Genomic DNA, 18,455 nt, shown 5'->3' on the forward strand with positions numbered 1-18,455 from the left:
TTCAGGTTTCCACTTTATTGATTTCTGCTCTCAGCTTTGTTATTTCCTTTCGTCTCCCTATTTTTGGGTCCTTTTGTTGAGTACTTTCTAATTCTATGAGCTGCATCATTAAGCTATTTAGGTATGCCCCTTCTTCTTTCCTGATGTGTGCTTGCAAAGCTATATATTTTTCTCTCAGTACACTTTTGCTGTGTCCCATAGGTTCTGATAGTTTGTGCCTCCATTGTCATTTGTTTCTAGGAAGGTTTTGATTTCCTCTTTGATTTCATCTCGGACCCACTGGTTATTCAGTATTAGGCTGTTTAACTTCAAAGCATTAAAGTTTTTCTTCTGTGTCCCTTTGTAGTTCACATATAATTTCAGGGCTTTGTGGTCAGTGAAGGTAGCCTGCAAAATTTCTATCCTCTTGATATTATGGAGGTATGTTTTATGTGCTAGCATGTAGTCTATCCTGGAGAATGACCCATGTACATTAGAGAAGAATGTGTATCCAGGCTTCTGGGGGTGGAGTGTACTGTATATATCTACTAGGCCTCTTTCTTCCATTTCTCTTTTCAGGTCTAATATATTCTTGTTGGGTTTCAGTCTGGTTGACCTGACAAGTGTTGAAAATGCCATGTTGAGGTCTCCCACAATTATTGTGTTGTTATTGATATTATTTTTCAGATTTGTCAACAATTGTATTAAATATTTTGCTGGCTCCTCATTCGGTGCATATATGTTTAGGAGAGTGATTTCTTCCTGCTGTATGTATCCCTTGATTAATACAAAATGTCCATCTTTGTCCCTTACAACTTTCCTAAGTATAAAGTTTGCATCATCTGATATTAGTATGGCCACTCCAGCTTTTTATGGGTGTTGTTTGCTTGGATGATTTTCCTTCCGCCTTTTATTTTGAGTCTATGTTTGTTCTGACTATTCAGGTGCATTTCTTGTAGGCAGTTGAAGGTTGAATTGAGTTTTTGATCCATTTAGCCACACTTCTGTCTCTTAACTGGTGCATTTAGTCCATTGACACTGAGATAAAGAATTGTCCTGGGGTTAGTGCCATCTTTATATCGAAGTTTGGTGTGTCTGTTGGTCAGTCTTGTCTTAAAGTAGGCCGTTCAGTTTTTCTTTTAAGAATGGTTTTGAGTCTGTAAAGTTTCTGAGCTGTTGTTTGTCTGAGAAAGCATGTATTGTTCCTTTAAATCTGAAAGTGAGTTTTGCTGGGTGCAGTATTCTACGTGAAGTATTTATTTAATTGAGTTTTGTCACTATGTTCCACCACTACCTTCTGGCCTTGAGTGTTTCCGGTGACAGGTCTGCAGTAAATCTCAAGGATGTTCCCTTGAATGTAATTTCTCTTTTTGATCTTGCTGCTTTCAGAATTCTGTCTCTGTCTGTGGGATTCATCGTTGTGACTAGGATGTGTCTTGGGGTGTTTTTTAGGGGTCTCTTTTAATTGGTACTCGTTGGGCATCCAGGATTTGATCGCATGTATTCATTAGCTCTGGTAGTTTCTCTTTAATGATGTTCTTGACCATTGATTCTTCCTGGAGATTTTCTTCCTGGGTCTCTGGGACTCCAATGATTCTTAAGTTGTTTCTGTTGAGCTTATCATAGACTTCTATTTTCATCTGTTCCCATTCTTTGAGTAATTTTTCCATTGTTTGATCATTTGCTTTAAGGCTTTTTTTTTTTCCAATTTCTTCTTCTGTATGGAATTGTTATTCATCTCATCTTCCAGTGTACTAATTCTATCCTCAGCTGCTGTTAACCCGTGGGAAAGCTCAACCATGTTTTTCTTCAATTCATCTACTGAGATTTTCAGACCTGTTATTTGACCTGAAATTTCAGTTTCGAGTTTTCTGATTTCTATCTTCATAATCTCTTGATTCTTATTAGTGTTCTCTTCTATACTTTCTTTGAGTTCTTTGAACATCTTCCATATTGCGACTCTACACTCCTTATCTGAGGGACTGACTAATTGTTTGGTCATGTTCAAATCATCAATGTTGCCATCGTCATTCTCTATGTCTGGCAGTGGCCTGCGTTGTTTCCCCATTGTCACACTTGTATTATGGAGTTTTCTATGTGTTGTGGTTGTATTCATTGGCTAAATGATATACACGGCCGGGAAGCGAAGCTAAGCAGCCATGCTCCTCTGGCTCCACCCTTTCTGGGCTTGTAAACTCAACTCCATGGAAGGCTCCAGGGAAGATGAGCCGTCCTCAGATGAGCCACATACAGGATGAAATCAGGCCTAAAATGGACCACAGCACAGAAGACAGGCAGATAGGGGTACTGGCATCTGACTTCCAGCAGAGTTCAGTGGTTTCCTCTTTCTGGGCCTGTAAGCTCACCTCCAGGGAAGGCTTCAGGGAAGGCGAGCTGTCCACAGATGAGCCACACACAGGATGAAATCAGGCTGAAAATGGATCACAGCACAGGAGACAGGCAGATAGGGGTGCTGGCATCTGAGTTCCAGCAGAGTTCAGGGACTTCCCATTTCTGGACTTGTAACCTCACCTCCAGGGAATGCTCCAGGGAAGGCAAGCTATCCACAGATGAGCCACACACAGGATGAAATCAGGCTGAAAATGGAGCACAGCACAGAAGACAGGCAGATAGTGGTGCTGGCATCTGAATTCCAGCAGAGTTCAGCGGCTTCCCCTTTCTGGGCGTGTAAGCTCACCTACAGGGAAGGCTCCAGGGAAGGCAAGCTGTCTGTAGATGAGCCACACACAGGATGAAATCAGGCCCGAAAATGGAGCACAGCACAGAAGACAGGCAGATAGGGGTGCTGGCATCTGAGTTCCAGCGGAGTTCAGCAGCTTTTCTTTCTGGGCTTGTAAAGTCAGCCATTTCTTACTCACTCACTCACTCACTCACTCACTGGTTAGCTTCAGAATGCAGTTTTTGGAGGGTTCACTTCCCAGGGCTCTGAGGAGAGCTTCAAGGATTAAGAAAAGACAGAGAAGCACAGGACAGGGCTCCCTTCAGATTCTCAGTTTCCTCAGAACAAGCACAGCAGGGCGGAGACTCTGCAGGTGAAGCAATCAGCACTTCACCTGGCAGTCTCCACAGTCAGCATTTTTTACTCCAGAATTTAAATTCTTTAAAAATAATTTTTATTTGTGGTTTTGTATATTTTGCTTATCAACACCTTGTCAAATGATATGATATGAAAATTATTTTTCAACAATAAGATACTTTATTATTTTTGGTTCTTTTGGGGGGCAGATTTTTTGGATCACACCTGGTGACACTCAAGCATTACTCCTGGATCTGCACTCAGAAATCTCTCCTGACTTGAGAGACTATATGGGATTCCAGGGGATCAAACCCTGCTTTTTCCTGGGTCAGCCATGTGCAAAGCAATGACCTACTGCTGTACCATCGTTTCAGCCCCCAGTTCTATTTTCTTTTGTAATGTACAAGCTTTTATGTCCAAGAGTTTATCCAAGTTATATCTAACTAGTTTAATTTTGCTTTTGTTTCACTTTCTTTAGAATTTAAAATTCAAATATGTTTCTGAGATCTCAGTCTCAGAGTGTGCCTTCAATGTGTTTTGTTTCATGTATTTTGATTTTGGAGTGTTTATATGTATGACCTTAATAGATTTTATATAACTTTTTTGGGGATTTGGGCTACATCCTGTGATGTTCAGGGTTTACTCCTGGCTGTGCTCAGAAATTTTCCCACCTTGGGGGACCACATGGAACAATGGGAGATCAAACAGTTCTGGCACCAGATTTTATATAATTTTTATACTGCTTTGGGGCACTGCGATTAACAATTATATTAATGATTCCTATATAGGCAGATTGTTCCAGCGTAATGTCTAACCCTCTAGGGTGCCCACTTTCCAACACTAATGTACTAAAGGTTACTCACTTCCATTTTCCCATCTCTGCTTCGCACCCATTCTCATAAACTCAGTTCCAGTGTAATGTCTAACCCTCTAGGGTGCCCACTTTCCAACAATAATGTACTAAAGGTTACTCACTTCCATTTTCCCATCTCTGCTTCGCACCCATTCTCATAAACTCAGTTCAGTGTACCAACTTTTCAGTTTTGTTGTCTTTGATTTGTGGCTCCATTACTGTGGTATTTTTTGTACTGCACATATGAGAATTATTATTTTGTATCTTTCTTTTTGTTTCTGATTGTCTTAGCTCTGCACATGATGAAAATTGCATGATTTTACTCTTTTATTATCTCTATTAAAATAAATTTAAATAAATTTCTATGAAATACAGTAACAAATTATTCATGATTGAGCCGTTACTTTACCAGTGCACATTTCCGAATCTGAATGTCCCCAGTTTCCTAGCATCTCTCTTTATCTGTGTGTGTTGTTATGTGTGTGTTCATATGTACATTTCTTTTTTTCCTGTAAGATACTGTAGTTTGCAATTGTTACTGAAGGGGTAACACGTATATCACTTTACCACATTTCAGCACCCAGTTCTTGCCCAGTGTAATAATTTCTAATATAATGGTCTCTTCTAGGCCCTAACTGTACTCCCCCACTTTTTGTGGCAAGCATCTTATTCATTTTTATGTGTATATATTACTAAAATTTCTCACAAGTTTAAAATAATAAAGACATCATCTCAATCTAGTTTAACACTATAAATTCAGATCCTAGCCTAAGCTTAGGCCTTAATGATTGCTGATTATGTCATCTTGTGTGTGTGTTGGTGTGTAAGTGATTTAAGTTTTTTCATAGTTACAGAGTTGTTCATAATTGAGTTTCAGTCATACAATGTCCAACACCCATTCCTTTACTCTGCACATTTCCCACACCAGTGTACCTTACATCCTCCTACCTTTCTTTGCCTATATCTGTGGCATATATTTTCTTCTTTCTCTGTCTCTCGCTCTCTGCCTCTCTCTCTCTCTCTTCCTAGTTTTCTTCTTTAGACATATATTTTACCAAAGGGTATGATACATATCACTTTATCTCCTTTCATCCTTCTTTCTTGTCCAGGATGATCATTTCCAACTATAATTGTCATAATGGTCCCTTCTCTTCCTTAACTACACTCCCACCCTGTTTGTGAAAACTTCCTACCATGGCCTGGTTCTCCTGGTCCTCATTTCTATTGTCTATGGATATGATTACCAGTCTATCTTTTATTATCTCTCATAAATGAGTGTAATCAGTCTAGGTATGTCCTTCTCCTCACTCATTTCACTCAGCATAATATTCTCCATATCCATCCATGTATAAGCAAAATTCATGACTTTATTTTTCCTAAAAGCTGCATAGTTTACATTGTGCAGGTATACCACTGATTTTTTATTTTTTATACACTCATCTGTTCTCATACACTTGGAGAATCTCCAAGTTTCTAGATACTGACTATTGTGAATACTGCTACAATGAACAGGGGAGTGTAGAGGGCTTTTTTGTATTTGGCGGGGAGTCCTAGTGTATATCTCTAGGAGTAGTATTACTGATTGATATGAAAGCTTAATTTCTAATTTTTTGAGCAATGTCCAAAAATAAGAGACCAGTCAACATTCCCATCATCAGTGAATGAGAGGTATTTTCTCCCCAAATCTGCATTAGCCCTTGTTGATCTTGTTCTTTATGATGTTTGCCAGTTTCTGTGGTGTGTGGTGGTATTCATTGTTATTTTAATTTGCATCTCCCTGATGATTAGTGAGGAAAGCAACTTTTTCATGTATCTTTGACCATCTGTATTTCTTCTTTGAGAAAATGATTCCACACTTTCTTATAGCTGCAGTTTTCTCTTGTGCAATTATACCATAACTTCTAGATCCATTCATCAGTATTTGAATATTTGAGTGATTTCCATATCTTGGCTACTGTACTGTATGATACAGTGAACATAGATGTGCATAAATAACTTTAAATTAATGAAGATGAATAGAAGTGGTACTATGGAATCATATATGCATTCTGGTCTTACATTGTTGGTAAAATCCCCATATGCCTTTCATATAGGACGAATCACCCAACATTTCTACCAATAGTATGAGAGTTCCTTTTCCACCTCATCCTTTAAACAATGGTTTTATCCAGACTTTGGTATATTCCTTTTTCACTGGTGTGACATGCTTGCTGGTATTTATAATTTTAATTCCCCTGTAATAAATAATGATTATTAAATTTTAATATGCCTACTATAACCAGTATATTATCTTTGAGGAAATATATGATTATTGCTCCTCGTTTTTTTCTTTTTTATCTATTTATCGATTTTTTTGACTTCTCTGTTTTGCTTCTCATTTTTGAATTAGGGTATTAATCGTTTTTTCAGTCAGTACTTTATGGGCCCAGTGTCAGTGCTATATAAAGTTTTTACATTATGGACCAGTGATATAAGATAGAACAGCAGGTGAGGTACTTACCTTACATGTCTGGCACTGGTTGTTTCCTGGCACGCATACATGGTTCCCTGAGCCCCACTAGACATGATCCCTGAATACAGGGCCAGCTTTATCTTTGAGAGTCAGAGTGTAGTCCAAAATCCAAAAAATAAAACCCTTTATCTGATTTATTTTATTCAAATAATTTCTAATTCAGCAGAGAGCTGAATATTTTAGTGTGAATTTCTTGTTATGCAAAAACTTTATACAATATAGTCCCTTCTTTTTTCATTTGTTTTGTTCTGTTTTGTGTTTGTTGTCACTTCCTCTGCTCTCAGCTCATTGAAGAAACCTTTGAGCTTCATTTCCTGAAAAGCTATGCCTGTTTACTATATTTTATGAATTATGATTATCTTTAATGAATTTTGAATTAATATTTTTGAATGTGTTATATGGTTGTAACTTCAATTTCTTTATACAAATGATAATCCAGTTTTCACACCACAGTTTACTGAGGCTTTATTTTCTTATCTTTATTATATTCTTCTTTCTCCTATAGATTATTGACTCATAAATCTGATGTTTTTCTTAACTCACAAGTATGTTCCTATACATATGAAATCTATATTCCAGTACCATGACATATTGATTATTACATTTTTTGAGGCCACACCCATCCCTACTCTACACGCTGACACCCCACCTACTATACTATCACTTTGGCCCCTGATTATTTATACTTTAAAAATACAATACTTTCCATCTCCTTTTACAAAATATAGGTTGTTTTCGTGAATCCAGTATTTTCTCTTTTTAAGAAGTTCTTACTCATCATAAATACAGACAGCATGGTTCTCCAAGAAGCTGACTACAGAAGCAAGGTCAACAAAAACCAAAACAGGACAAAACAAATGAGAGAAATAAGTGAGATAATATTCAAAAAATGTCCTTTTAAGTACTTTTCTGAAACATTCATATTTTTCTTTTAATTCTTATTAAGACACTGTGATTTACAAAGTTGTTCAATAGAGTTGTAGGAGACATACAGTATTTCAACTACAATCCCACCATAATTGTTCTCCAGCAAGATCCCCAGGTTTCCCTTCTATCAACTAACCTGCTTGCATATAACAAATTTGTTTCAGATTGCTTGATTTAACAAAACTTAAAGGAAGAGCAAGTGGAATTAACAAGGAAGCAAATCTAAAGTCAATTTGTGATGACTGATTGCTAAGTTATTTTAATCAACAAATTGAACAGTATAAAATCCTGTGACAAGCTAGGAGTAAACATATCTTTCTTAGTATAATAGAAAGGGCAAATATATGCATGGTTAGTGAGTACCAATCTCAATGCCAAGTTTTGGAAAGTACTGTCCTTTACAAAAGCTCTTTAACATTTCTTTTAAAACTAATTTTAAGGCTATAAATTCCCTATGTTGCTGCATGTGTCCTTTCAAATCTGAGTGATAATCTAGTTGGATAGAGTTTTCTTTGTGAGGTGTTAATTTCATTGAGTTTTTATGCTATATCCCTCTATACTACTCTGGTTCACATACTCTGGTTCACAGCATTTCATCTGATAGCTCTACTGTACTTAAGGCTTTACTTTGTATGTAAATTCCTTCCGTTTTTCCTTTCTTTCTTTCTTTTTTTTTTTTTTTATATTCTTGTGCTTTGCTGGCTTCTTTTGCTATCATGTCATTGAACTCATTGAAAATCCTAATCAAAGTTTTGGTAAAGATACTTCTGAAGTTGTACTGATGATGTTTATGCCTTTGGTGATACTGTTTTTCTTCTTTGAGCTTGGTTAGTTTCTGCCTGTTTTCCCTATTGATTTTCTAGTGTTCTTGCTGTGCTAGGAATAAATCTTTGTATATTCTCTGAACGATCCTAAGGAATTAGGCTGGGGTTATTCTCTTTCTTCTCTCCCTGTTTTCACTAAATGTCAAGAATAACTGCACAGTGTTTAACATGTTGAATATATGGTTGCACACTTACAAATTGTGCTGTGGGCCCATTTATATGGTTACATGTAAAGGCTGCTATGAGCTAGCTGGAAGGGACTCTAGCTCTTCTAAAGTTTTTCATATGATCAGTTGGAGGCAGACATCAACTGGAATAGCAGAATAGTAAACAGATGGTCAAAAGCTGTGGTGTGGGCTCATTGATATGGTACATGTTGGTTGTGAAGGTTACTAGAGAATCATACTTAGTTAAATAAGTTAGAGAAAGGAGGACAAAATGATGAGATGATATTAATCATATTGTATGTAAATAAATAAAACAAAGAAAGAGATATTTTCAAATGATACCAAATCCTTGAACCTGGATTGCAGAATTAAGAACACAGAATAAACTGAGAGTCAATGTGGAGGGTTAATGATCTACCTGTAAGTTTTAGTACACATTGCTGAAGGGTATTGTATCCTGTAGTGGTGATGGTGAGGTAATTCTGTATATCAGAATCATAACCATTAAAACTATTTTAAACATGATACTGACACTCTGATGGTACCAATGATGTATTATCAACATTCCAAAAGCATGAAACAGAAATACTATAGTGAAATTTTAAACTTCTTAGTCATAAAATGTGAGAACCAGGTCTTGTATCTTAGCTACATTTCGTAACTCAGTACAATATTTTCTTCAAAGACATTCAACCTTATAGATGAGCCTGAAAAATTATAATGATGGGTAATTGGAGTACTTCAGAATGGAAAATTCTTCATCATGCTGTAGAATTGAAATCTTGATAGTTCACTATAACTTCACAAATGTTATTTATTCATACTTTTAAATAGTAAAGCAATAAAACATAATGTGAGATTTAGTTTTTATATCTAAATTAAGTAACTTTAAAAATGATTAGTATAATTAGTATGATTTCTATTAATGTTAGGATGTTAGTACATCCTCCATGATTCTTATCATATTAGTTTTACTTGTGAAATACATCAAGTGAAAGACAATATACATAAAAAGAAAAACATTTTGATTTATGCTTAATCTATTTGTGATACTGTTTTGATTCATCCAATTTTAATGGTGTCCTTTACTTGCATAAAATTGTCATTTTAATAAAAACTATTGCTTGTAACACAAGTTACAATGAAGGAAATAAAATAATCAAAAACTGTATTTAAGAGGCCGGCACGGTGGCGCTAGAGGTAAGGTGTCTGTCTGCCTTGCCAGCGCTAGCCTAGGATGACCGCGGTTCGATCCCCTAGTGTCCCATGTGGTCCCCCAAGCCAGGAGCAACTTCTGAGTGCATAGTCAGGAGTAACCCCTGAGCGTCACCGGGTGTGACCCCCCAAAAAATCTGTATTTAAATTATGTTTTTAGCTTTGTGTATCCTAGGCACAAGACAGGTTAGAAATGCAGGAGTTATTGATCTAGTTTCAGAGTGACATCTTTTGATTCAGGAATCAATGCAAACCATGCATTTTTTGAAGTATTATTTATTACTATAACCAGGAACTAATTCCTTTTTTCAAAATTAAAATTTATAAACCTAATTCAATTTAGAAAGGAACATAAAATAAATGTGTTTGAATATAGCTTTAATTTTGGGTTTTATTATTATTATTTTTTTAAAAAATTGAGAGATCATTTATTTTTTCTTTTTAAAGTTAAATATATTTTATTATCATTTCATCTTTTAGAATAAGGAGATTTTGGAGCCCTTTATTACAGAGAGTAGGCCATTTGCCTTGCAAGCTGCTGACTCAGGTTTGACCCGAAATACCCCATATGAACATCTAGCCTGACAGGATGAATTCCTAAGCACAGAGCCAGAAGTCATCCTGAAGCAAAGAGGTGGCCCCAAAACCAAAAATAAAAGCTAAATCACAAAATTTTAAGCGTGTTGAATATCTTTCACATTTGTCATCTACTTGACAAAGAAATAAGGAAGTCTCAAGGCTACATATAATAGTAGATACAAGTCTGTCACTCTCCCCCAGGTGCCCTTGTCATTCCTTTTAATTGATTATTTTTTACTGCTACCACCAGCATCATACATAATTTTACAGGTAGGTTATTAATATCAAAATGTGGCATGTTCATGCCACATTATCTATGAATTATATATATAGATATGTGTATATGTATTTTAATGCTTGTAGAGTTGCTTCTGATAAATCAAGATACACCATAAAATTCTAGACTCACAAATCTTAGATAATGACACACTGTATAATCATATATAGGAATAATTTTAATAAGTATATTAATTTTTATATTCTTTCAGTTTTGGCAAGAAAACAGACCTGATTATATGAACATCCAGCTGTACCTCAGTCGAACAGATGGAATACAGGTATATGATTAGATGTCATTGTAAAGTAAGAAAACATTTGATAATAGAAGGTTTATAACAAGGGCTAAGCTAAAAGTTTCCTACAGGATATTTGTGGGAATGTATTCAGAGAGGTTATGGGTTTTATTTTAAACAAGTCACATATGATTTTCATTTGTAAAACAGTCCATCTCTTGTTGTTCTTGATACTGCCTCAAGCTCCTTACCTCTAGATATCTTAACCTCAATCAACAATCAGCAACTGTTGATTGAGTAGAGCATTTATGTGTATTTTCATCCATAGGAAATTATAAATGTAGGTTTTCCTAGTATGCTAGCTTGTATTCAGAACATTACACGTGCATAAGTTTATGTAATTTCAACAGTTGCAAAAGCTAGGCATTATTGCTAGATATTGTTATCTCCAAATCAAAGGTGACAGATGTTTGAAAAGTTGAAAATATTAAATCTGGACATGAGTGATTTTACATATTTTTATTGTAGCATATTTATCATATATTTTCTGTAATACTTTGACTGCAAAGAAAAATACTTTTCAGCTTACTAAGAACTGATTAATCCTAATTTTCTGGTCAGAATTTTAACTATTTTGTATGTATTTATTTCATATTTAAGGCAGTATAGTTCTTCATCATAATTAGGGAAAGAACATAAATTATATTTTATTGTAAAACTATTGTGCTTGGGATTTCCTGTCTGAGTAAAAAGGTCATTTTTAATTCTGACTCATATTGCACTTCATATTGAATATTCTTTTAATCTCAAACACCAAGAAAAAGAAATGATTTATATCCCAATGAATTTTTGAATTATTCTGTCTTGGGTTTTCTGCCATAGATTCATCTCTCCAAATTTATAATAAAAATTGTGGTATTATACCAATGTAAGAGTAAAATATGAAAACTTTATAGTAAAATATTTTAATTAGGGACAGGAGGAAATTTTTTGTTTCATGCAGCCAATCCAGTTTGATCCCCAGCTTGAAATATTGTCCCCTAAGCATTTCTTGCACATCACTTTTATCAGTGCTGAGTCAGAAATAATCCTAAGCATTGCCAGTTTGATTTTTAAATATATATTTTTGTATATATATATGTATGTATCTATCATTTATCTATCTAATTTATCTGTTTATCTATTTATATTGATTTATGAGCCACATCTGGCAGTGCTCAGAAGTTACTCCTAACTCTCTGCTCAAAGATCACTCCTGGCAAGGTTGGGGGAACATATGGGATGCCAGGGATTGAACCTAGGTCTGTTATGGGTTGGCTGCATGCAAGGGAAAAGTCTACCACTGTGCTAAATTCCAGACCCTTAAATAAATTTTAATTAGTTGTTTGTATAATGCATCTGCTCTCTATGCACCATTTAGAGTATATTCTTTTTTCTTAACATTCAGTTTTTATAAAACTGATTATTTAAATAAGGAAGCCAGTCTTTATAATAATTCAATTAAAATATGGTTTTTAAATGAAAAAAAGGTACGAGTGCTGCTAAATGGCTGTACTTTGTAGGTTACCACTTGATACATGTATGCTTTAGCTATTTTGGTAAAGAATTAAACAAGACATATGTTAGAAAAAATGTTATTTGTGTTAGTATTATATAAAACATAGTTTCCTTTTTTTTAAACTAAGATAATTGGAGATAAATATCAGGCACTGAATTCAAGACTTTGTATTGGACGTCCTCCATGGCAATTTCTTTTTGCTCAAATAGCAAAATGTAACAGAGGGTAAGTACTTTTCTTCTAAAAATTTGCATGTTGCTAATTATCAAACTATAATATTCATAAGTCATTTAATATAGCTTTAAAAGATAAGATAAATAAGGTATTTTCAAAAAAAAATCAGAAACATCACTATCAAAGGAGGAAGTATGAGGGCCGGAGAGATAGCATGGAGATAAGGAGTTTGCCTTGCATGCAGAAGGACAGTGGTTCAAATCCTGGCATCTCATATGGTCCACGAGCCTACCAGGAGCAATTTCTGAGTGTAGAGCCAGGAGTAACCCCTGAGCGCTGCCAAAACAAACAACACAAACAAAAAAACACAAAAAGAAAAACAAAAAACAAAGAAGGAAATATGAAAGTTAACAATTTCAACTATCTAGTCAAAATAAAATTTAATTTAAAAATAAAATTTGAGCAAGAAATTATCCTCCCTGCATTTAAATCTTTATAGAATAATTTTTAAATTGGTATTTATTTCCATTATTTCATAATTATGAGTAATTAAAATTGTGTGTACAAATAATGTACTGTACAATAATTTTATTTTTTAATAATATCTTTATTTAAGCACCATGATTACAAGCATCATTGTAGTTCAGTTCCAGTAATAAAGAGAACACCCCTCTTTACCAGTGCAATGTAAATAACTTTCTAAATTAGTTTTATCTCTTTAAAATAATGAATATGAATTTTTAAAATATATGGTTGTAGTTGAAGTATGTGGTGGTTTGTTAGAAATTTAATGAAAATATTTAAGCTTAGAAATTCATAAATGAATTTAATTAAACTTCAACATGTGTCATGGTTATTTGGTTATAACTTTTTTTTTTTATTTTGGCAATTATAGTGTGAGTCCCAGTAGTAAGACTTAAAAAAAGAATGAGCTGTACTACAAATTGTTAATAAAGCATTCATGTCTGATTTTTAAATATAGTATTTCTTTCCCTTGGAGGAAAGTATATATTGTACATCTATAGTATGATATTCTAAATCCATTTTGATTATATTTTTCTTTTCTTCTTTTCCTGTTATCATTTATCTTAAATCTGATAATATTGTTACACTTAGTTAGATCTTGTTTTGCCCCCAAAACTCATTCTTTCTTTACTATTTACTGATTACCTTTCATTGATTAATTCTCATAGTATAGTGTTGAAAACTTTATTATTTTTTCTTTGTTTTTGTTAAATTTGGAAGCAAAATTCCAAACACGCTGTGGGAGAAAGTATGTAATGGACTCTGGGAATATTGTTCAAGGAAGGTTGATACAGGTAGGAGTTTGGTGCTGGAACATAGCATGTCTAAAATTCAACTACAAATAACTTTTTAAATCACTGTAATTTAAATAAAATTTTAATATATAAGTATTGATTTCCTTTATTAGTTCTTAAGAATCCTCACCATGATGTTAATGATTTAGAGAAATTTTGTATGTTTATATTGTCAATTGTTCATTTTCTTTTAAAGTTCGTGTGTATTTTTTCTATTGCACATGAATAACAAAGATTAATATTGATTCTAATATTGAGTATAATATTGGACCAAAGAGATAGTACAAGGATTAACTCATTTGCCTTGTATGCAGCTAATCCTGCTTCAATCCCCAGCACCACAGCATATAATGCCCTCAGTATCAGAAGGAATAATAACTAAGCAAAGAGCCAGGACTATATATAATGTTTTCCAGAATAGCATTATTATATAATCTATTCTATTCATGCTTTTCTTGGGAAAATCATATTTATGGTACATTTTGGAAAAAAAATTTGTATATTAAAGTATTAAACTAAAATATTTTAAATGTTTTTATTACTTTCAAATTTACTTTAAAGTAATATTTTAAATTTTATCTAACTCATCTAGTATTTAGTAAGCTGTCAGAACATTATTTTATACCAAATTTAAATAATATATAGAAACATAGAGCTTTTACTTTCATGTGGCCTTTAAATTCTCTATGACGTGATACTCAGAAAACCCTAAAATCTCTATGGAAAAGCTTCTAGAAACAATAGACTCATATAGCAAGGTGGCAGGCTACAAAATTAGCACACAAAAATTAATGTCCTTTCTATACACCAATAGTAATAAAAAAGAAATGGACATTAAGAAAACAACCCCATTCACAATAGTGACACACAAACTCAAATATCTTGGAATCAACTTGACTAAAAATGTGAAGGACCTATACAAAGAAAACTATAAAACTCTGCTCCAAGAAATAAGAGAGGACATGCAGAAATGGAAGCACATAACCTGCTCATGGATTGGCAGGATTAACATCATTAAAATAGCAATATTCCCCAAAGCATTGTACAGATTTAATGTGATCCCTTTAAAGATACCCATGACATTCTTCAAAGAAATGGATTAGGCACTTTTGAAATTCATTTGGAACAATAAATACCCTAGAATAGCTAAAGCAATCATTGGGAAAAAGAATATGGGAGGAATCACTTTCCCCAACTTTAAACTGTACTACAAAGCAATAGTTATCAAAACAGCATGGTATTGGAATAAAGACAGGCCCTCAGATCAGTGGAATAGGCTTGAATACTTAGAGAATGTTCCCCAGACATACAATCACCTAATTTTTGATAAAGGAGCAAGAAATCCTAAATGGAGCAAAGAAAGCCTCTTCAACAAGTGGTGTTGGCACAACTGGCTAGCCACTTGCAAAAAATTGAACTTAGACTCCCAGCTAACATCATGTATGAAGGTTGAATCCAAATGGATGAAAGACCTCAATATCAGACCTGAAACCATAATATATATAGAACAACACATAGGTAAAACACTCCAGGACACTGAGACTAAAGGCATCTTCAAAGAGGAAACTGCGCTCTCCAAGCAAGTGAAAGCAGAGATTAACTGATGGGAATATATTAAACTGAGAAGCTTCTGCACCTCAAAAGAAATAGCACCCAGGATACAAGAGCCCCCCATTGAGTGGGAGAAACTATTCACCCAATACCCATCAGACAAGGGGTTAATCTCCAAAATAAACAAGGCACTGACAGAACTTTACAAGAAAAAAAAACATCTAATCCCATCAAAAACTGGGGAGAAGAAATGGATAGACATTTTGACAAAGAAGAAATACAAATGGCCAAAAGACACATGAAAAAATGCTCCACATCACTAATCATCAGGGAGATGCAAATCAAAACAACTATGAGGTACCACCTCACACCCCAGAGATTGGCACACATCACTAAGAATGAGAACAAGCAGTGTTGGCGGGGATGTGGAGAGAAAGGAACTCTTATCCACTGCTGTGGGAATGCCGTCTAGTTCAACCTTTATGGAAAGCAAAATGGAGATTCCTCCAAAAACTGGAAATCGAGCTCCCATATGACCCAGCTATACCACTCCTGGAAATATAACCTAGGAACACAAAAATACAATACAAAAATCCCTTCCTTTTACCTATATTCATTTCAGCACTATTTACCATAGCAAGACTCTGGAAACAGCTAAGATACCCTTCATCAGATGAATGGCTAACGAAACTGTGGTACATATACACAATGGAATATTATGCAGCTGTCAGGAGAAATTAAGTCATGAAACTTTCCTATACATGGATGTACATGGAATCTATTATGCTGAGTGAAAGAAGTCAGAGAGAGAGAAAGACGCAGAATGGTCTCACTCATCTATGGGTTTTAAGAAAAATGAGACATTCTTGCAATAATAACTTTCAGACACAAAAGAGAAAAGAGCTGGAAGTTACAGTTCACCTCATGAAGCTCACCACAAACAGGGATGAGTTTAGCTAGAGAAATAACTACGTTTTGAAGTATCCTAATAATGAGAATGTACGAGGGAAATAGAAAGCCTGTCTAGAGTACAGGCAGGGGTCCAGTGAGGAGGAAGGAGATTTGGGACATTGGTGATTGGAATGTTGCACTGGTGATAGGTGGTGTTCTTTACATGACTGAAATCCAAACACAATCATGTATGTAATAAACTTGTTTAAATAAAAAATGTATCAAAAAATTTTTTCATTAGAACCCACAAACTGTAATTTATAGTAAATAAAGTAAGTCAGTGGTCCTCAAAATATTGCCCGCGGGCCACATATTGTATTTGTATCTGTTTTGTTTCTTCATTGCAAAATAAGATATGCAGTGTGCATAAGAATTCGTTCATAAGTTTTGTTTTTACTATAGTCAGATCCTCCAATGATCTGAGGGACAGTGAACTGGCCCCCTGTTTAAAAAGTTTGAGGACCCCTGAAGTAATCATTGTGCTTAAAAAAATTCTTTACTCTGAGATTAGATTGAAAATGTTTGAAATCATACCAATATTTCACTGCCTCATGGTGTTTTAAAACAATGTAATTCAGAACTCCCTTTTGTGGTTTCTCACATTTATTCCTTTAGTAAGGTTAGCCTAATCTTTTTGGTAGTGATCAAAGAGAAATGTATCAGGAATATAATAATTATCATTATGTGATGTCTAACTTTAATAATATTTACAAAAAATGATCTTGGTATAATAAGAACTTTCACATATTATTGAATATTTATGGAATTAGTTCCTAACTTATTACTCTAAATATTTTAGCTTAAACTGTTTAGCAACCTATGGGGCCAGAGAGATAGCATAGAGGTAAGCCAGAAAGTTTTTTATGTAGAAGGTTGGTGGTTCGAATCCTGGCATCCCATATGGTCCCCTGAGCCTGCCAGGAGTGATTTCTGAGCATAGAGCCAGCAGTAACCCCTGAGCACGGCCAGGTGTGACCCAAAAACCAAAAAAAAAAGTTTAGCAACCTAAACTATTTTATAGATATATCTCAAGATATCATCAAAATATAGAAAGCTATATTCTTATTGCACATGAATCACAAAGATTAATATTCATTATAAAATGTGTATAATATGGGGTCAAAAAGATAATACAGGATTTAAGTTATTTGCCTAGTTTGCAGCTGATCTTTGTTCACTACACAGCACCACAGCATATGGTATCCTGAGTATCAGCTTGAATGACAAAGCAAAGAGCCAGAACTATATCCTAAGCACCACCTGTGTACCCCAAGTTCCCACCCTACACATAAAAAGGATAGTTCTAATTAGGTTAGTAAAAACAACATTGGGAGATTTTTCAAATCACACAAATATCTCTTAGATGTATTTGATTAAAAACTGAAACAGCATAAAATTGTGAAATGAAAAATAAAAATAATTATATAAATGATTTAAATATAATTACTTTTAACAATATGTAAGAACAATCTTTAGGAATTTTTTTTACAATTGAAAAGCTAATATATGTCCAATAAAAATAATAAAAATGGTGTCCTAGTGCATTGTTGTCAGAAAGTGTATAAATAAGCAAAATGACTTATTTTGCTCTAATTTCAATAAAAACTGTAATGGAACCTTAATATTTCAAAGTATTTCTAAAACATTTATAAATACTCAGAACAGTTTAAGCAATTCTAATAAAAGAAAATGACAGGCATTGTCTTCCTGCCAGACTTTAAGCTTTACTGCAAAGATGTAAGAATGAAAACTGTACTATTAAAACCAAGACCAACACTCATCAACAAAGTATAACTGAGCTTTCAGTTATATACTCAGTTATACTCAGATGTAAACCCTTCAATGTATGTACAATGTATGATGAACTTGACTAATGCACAAATTGGATCTTCCACAAATTGTACAAGAAAAATTTTATAGCACATGTGAAAAGATAAAAGAAAAATGACATCCCTTTGTAACACTGAAACAAAGATTAATTAAAAATGGATTCAAGACATCAGTAATATGTCCTTCTATAAAATACACAGAGAAAAATTAGGAAGGATTTACCAAGGTCTTAATCTAAGAGGAGTTTTCAATGATGTAAACCTACTGGCAAATAAAACAAGAGTAGAAATAAACAAATGAGGCTACATCAAACAAAAAGTTCCTGTACGATTAAGGAAATAGAGTCTATATAAAATGACACTGTAATAATTGGGAGAAAATATTAGTATATCAGATATCAGAAAAAGGAAAACATGAAACATTTGTAAAGTTCTCTTAATGTTCAAAAAGAAACGATCAATCTTCTG

General features: G+C 34.2%; 1 protein-coding gene across 2 annotated transcripts in view; it reads left to right on the plus strand.

The window, feature by feature from the left end:
- Positions 1–18,455, plus strand: part of NOX4 (NADPH oxidase 4) — a 161,746-nt gene that overhangs the window by 139,111 nt on the left and 4,180 nt on the right. For both annotated transcript variants that reach the window (XM_049781331.1, XM_049781332.1), the window contains 3 exons: positions 10,582–10,650; positions 10,698–10,700; positions 12,291–12,388. In XM_049781331.1, the coding sequence (XP_049637288.1) occupies positions 10,582–10,650; positions 10,698–10,700; positions 12,291–12,388 (170 nt within the window). The remainder of the gene's footprint in view (positions 1–10,581; positions 10,651–10,697; positions 10,701–12,290; positions 12,389–18,455) is intronic.

This window comes from Suncus etruscus, chromosome 9 (assembly GCF_024139225.1).
Source record: "Suncus etruscus isolate mSunEtr1 chromosome 9, mSunEtr1.pri.cur, whole genome shotgun sequence".
NCBI lineage: Eukaryota > Metazoa > Chordata > Mammalia > Eulipotyphla > Soricidae > Suncus > Suncus etruscus.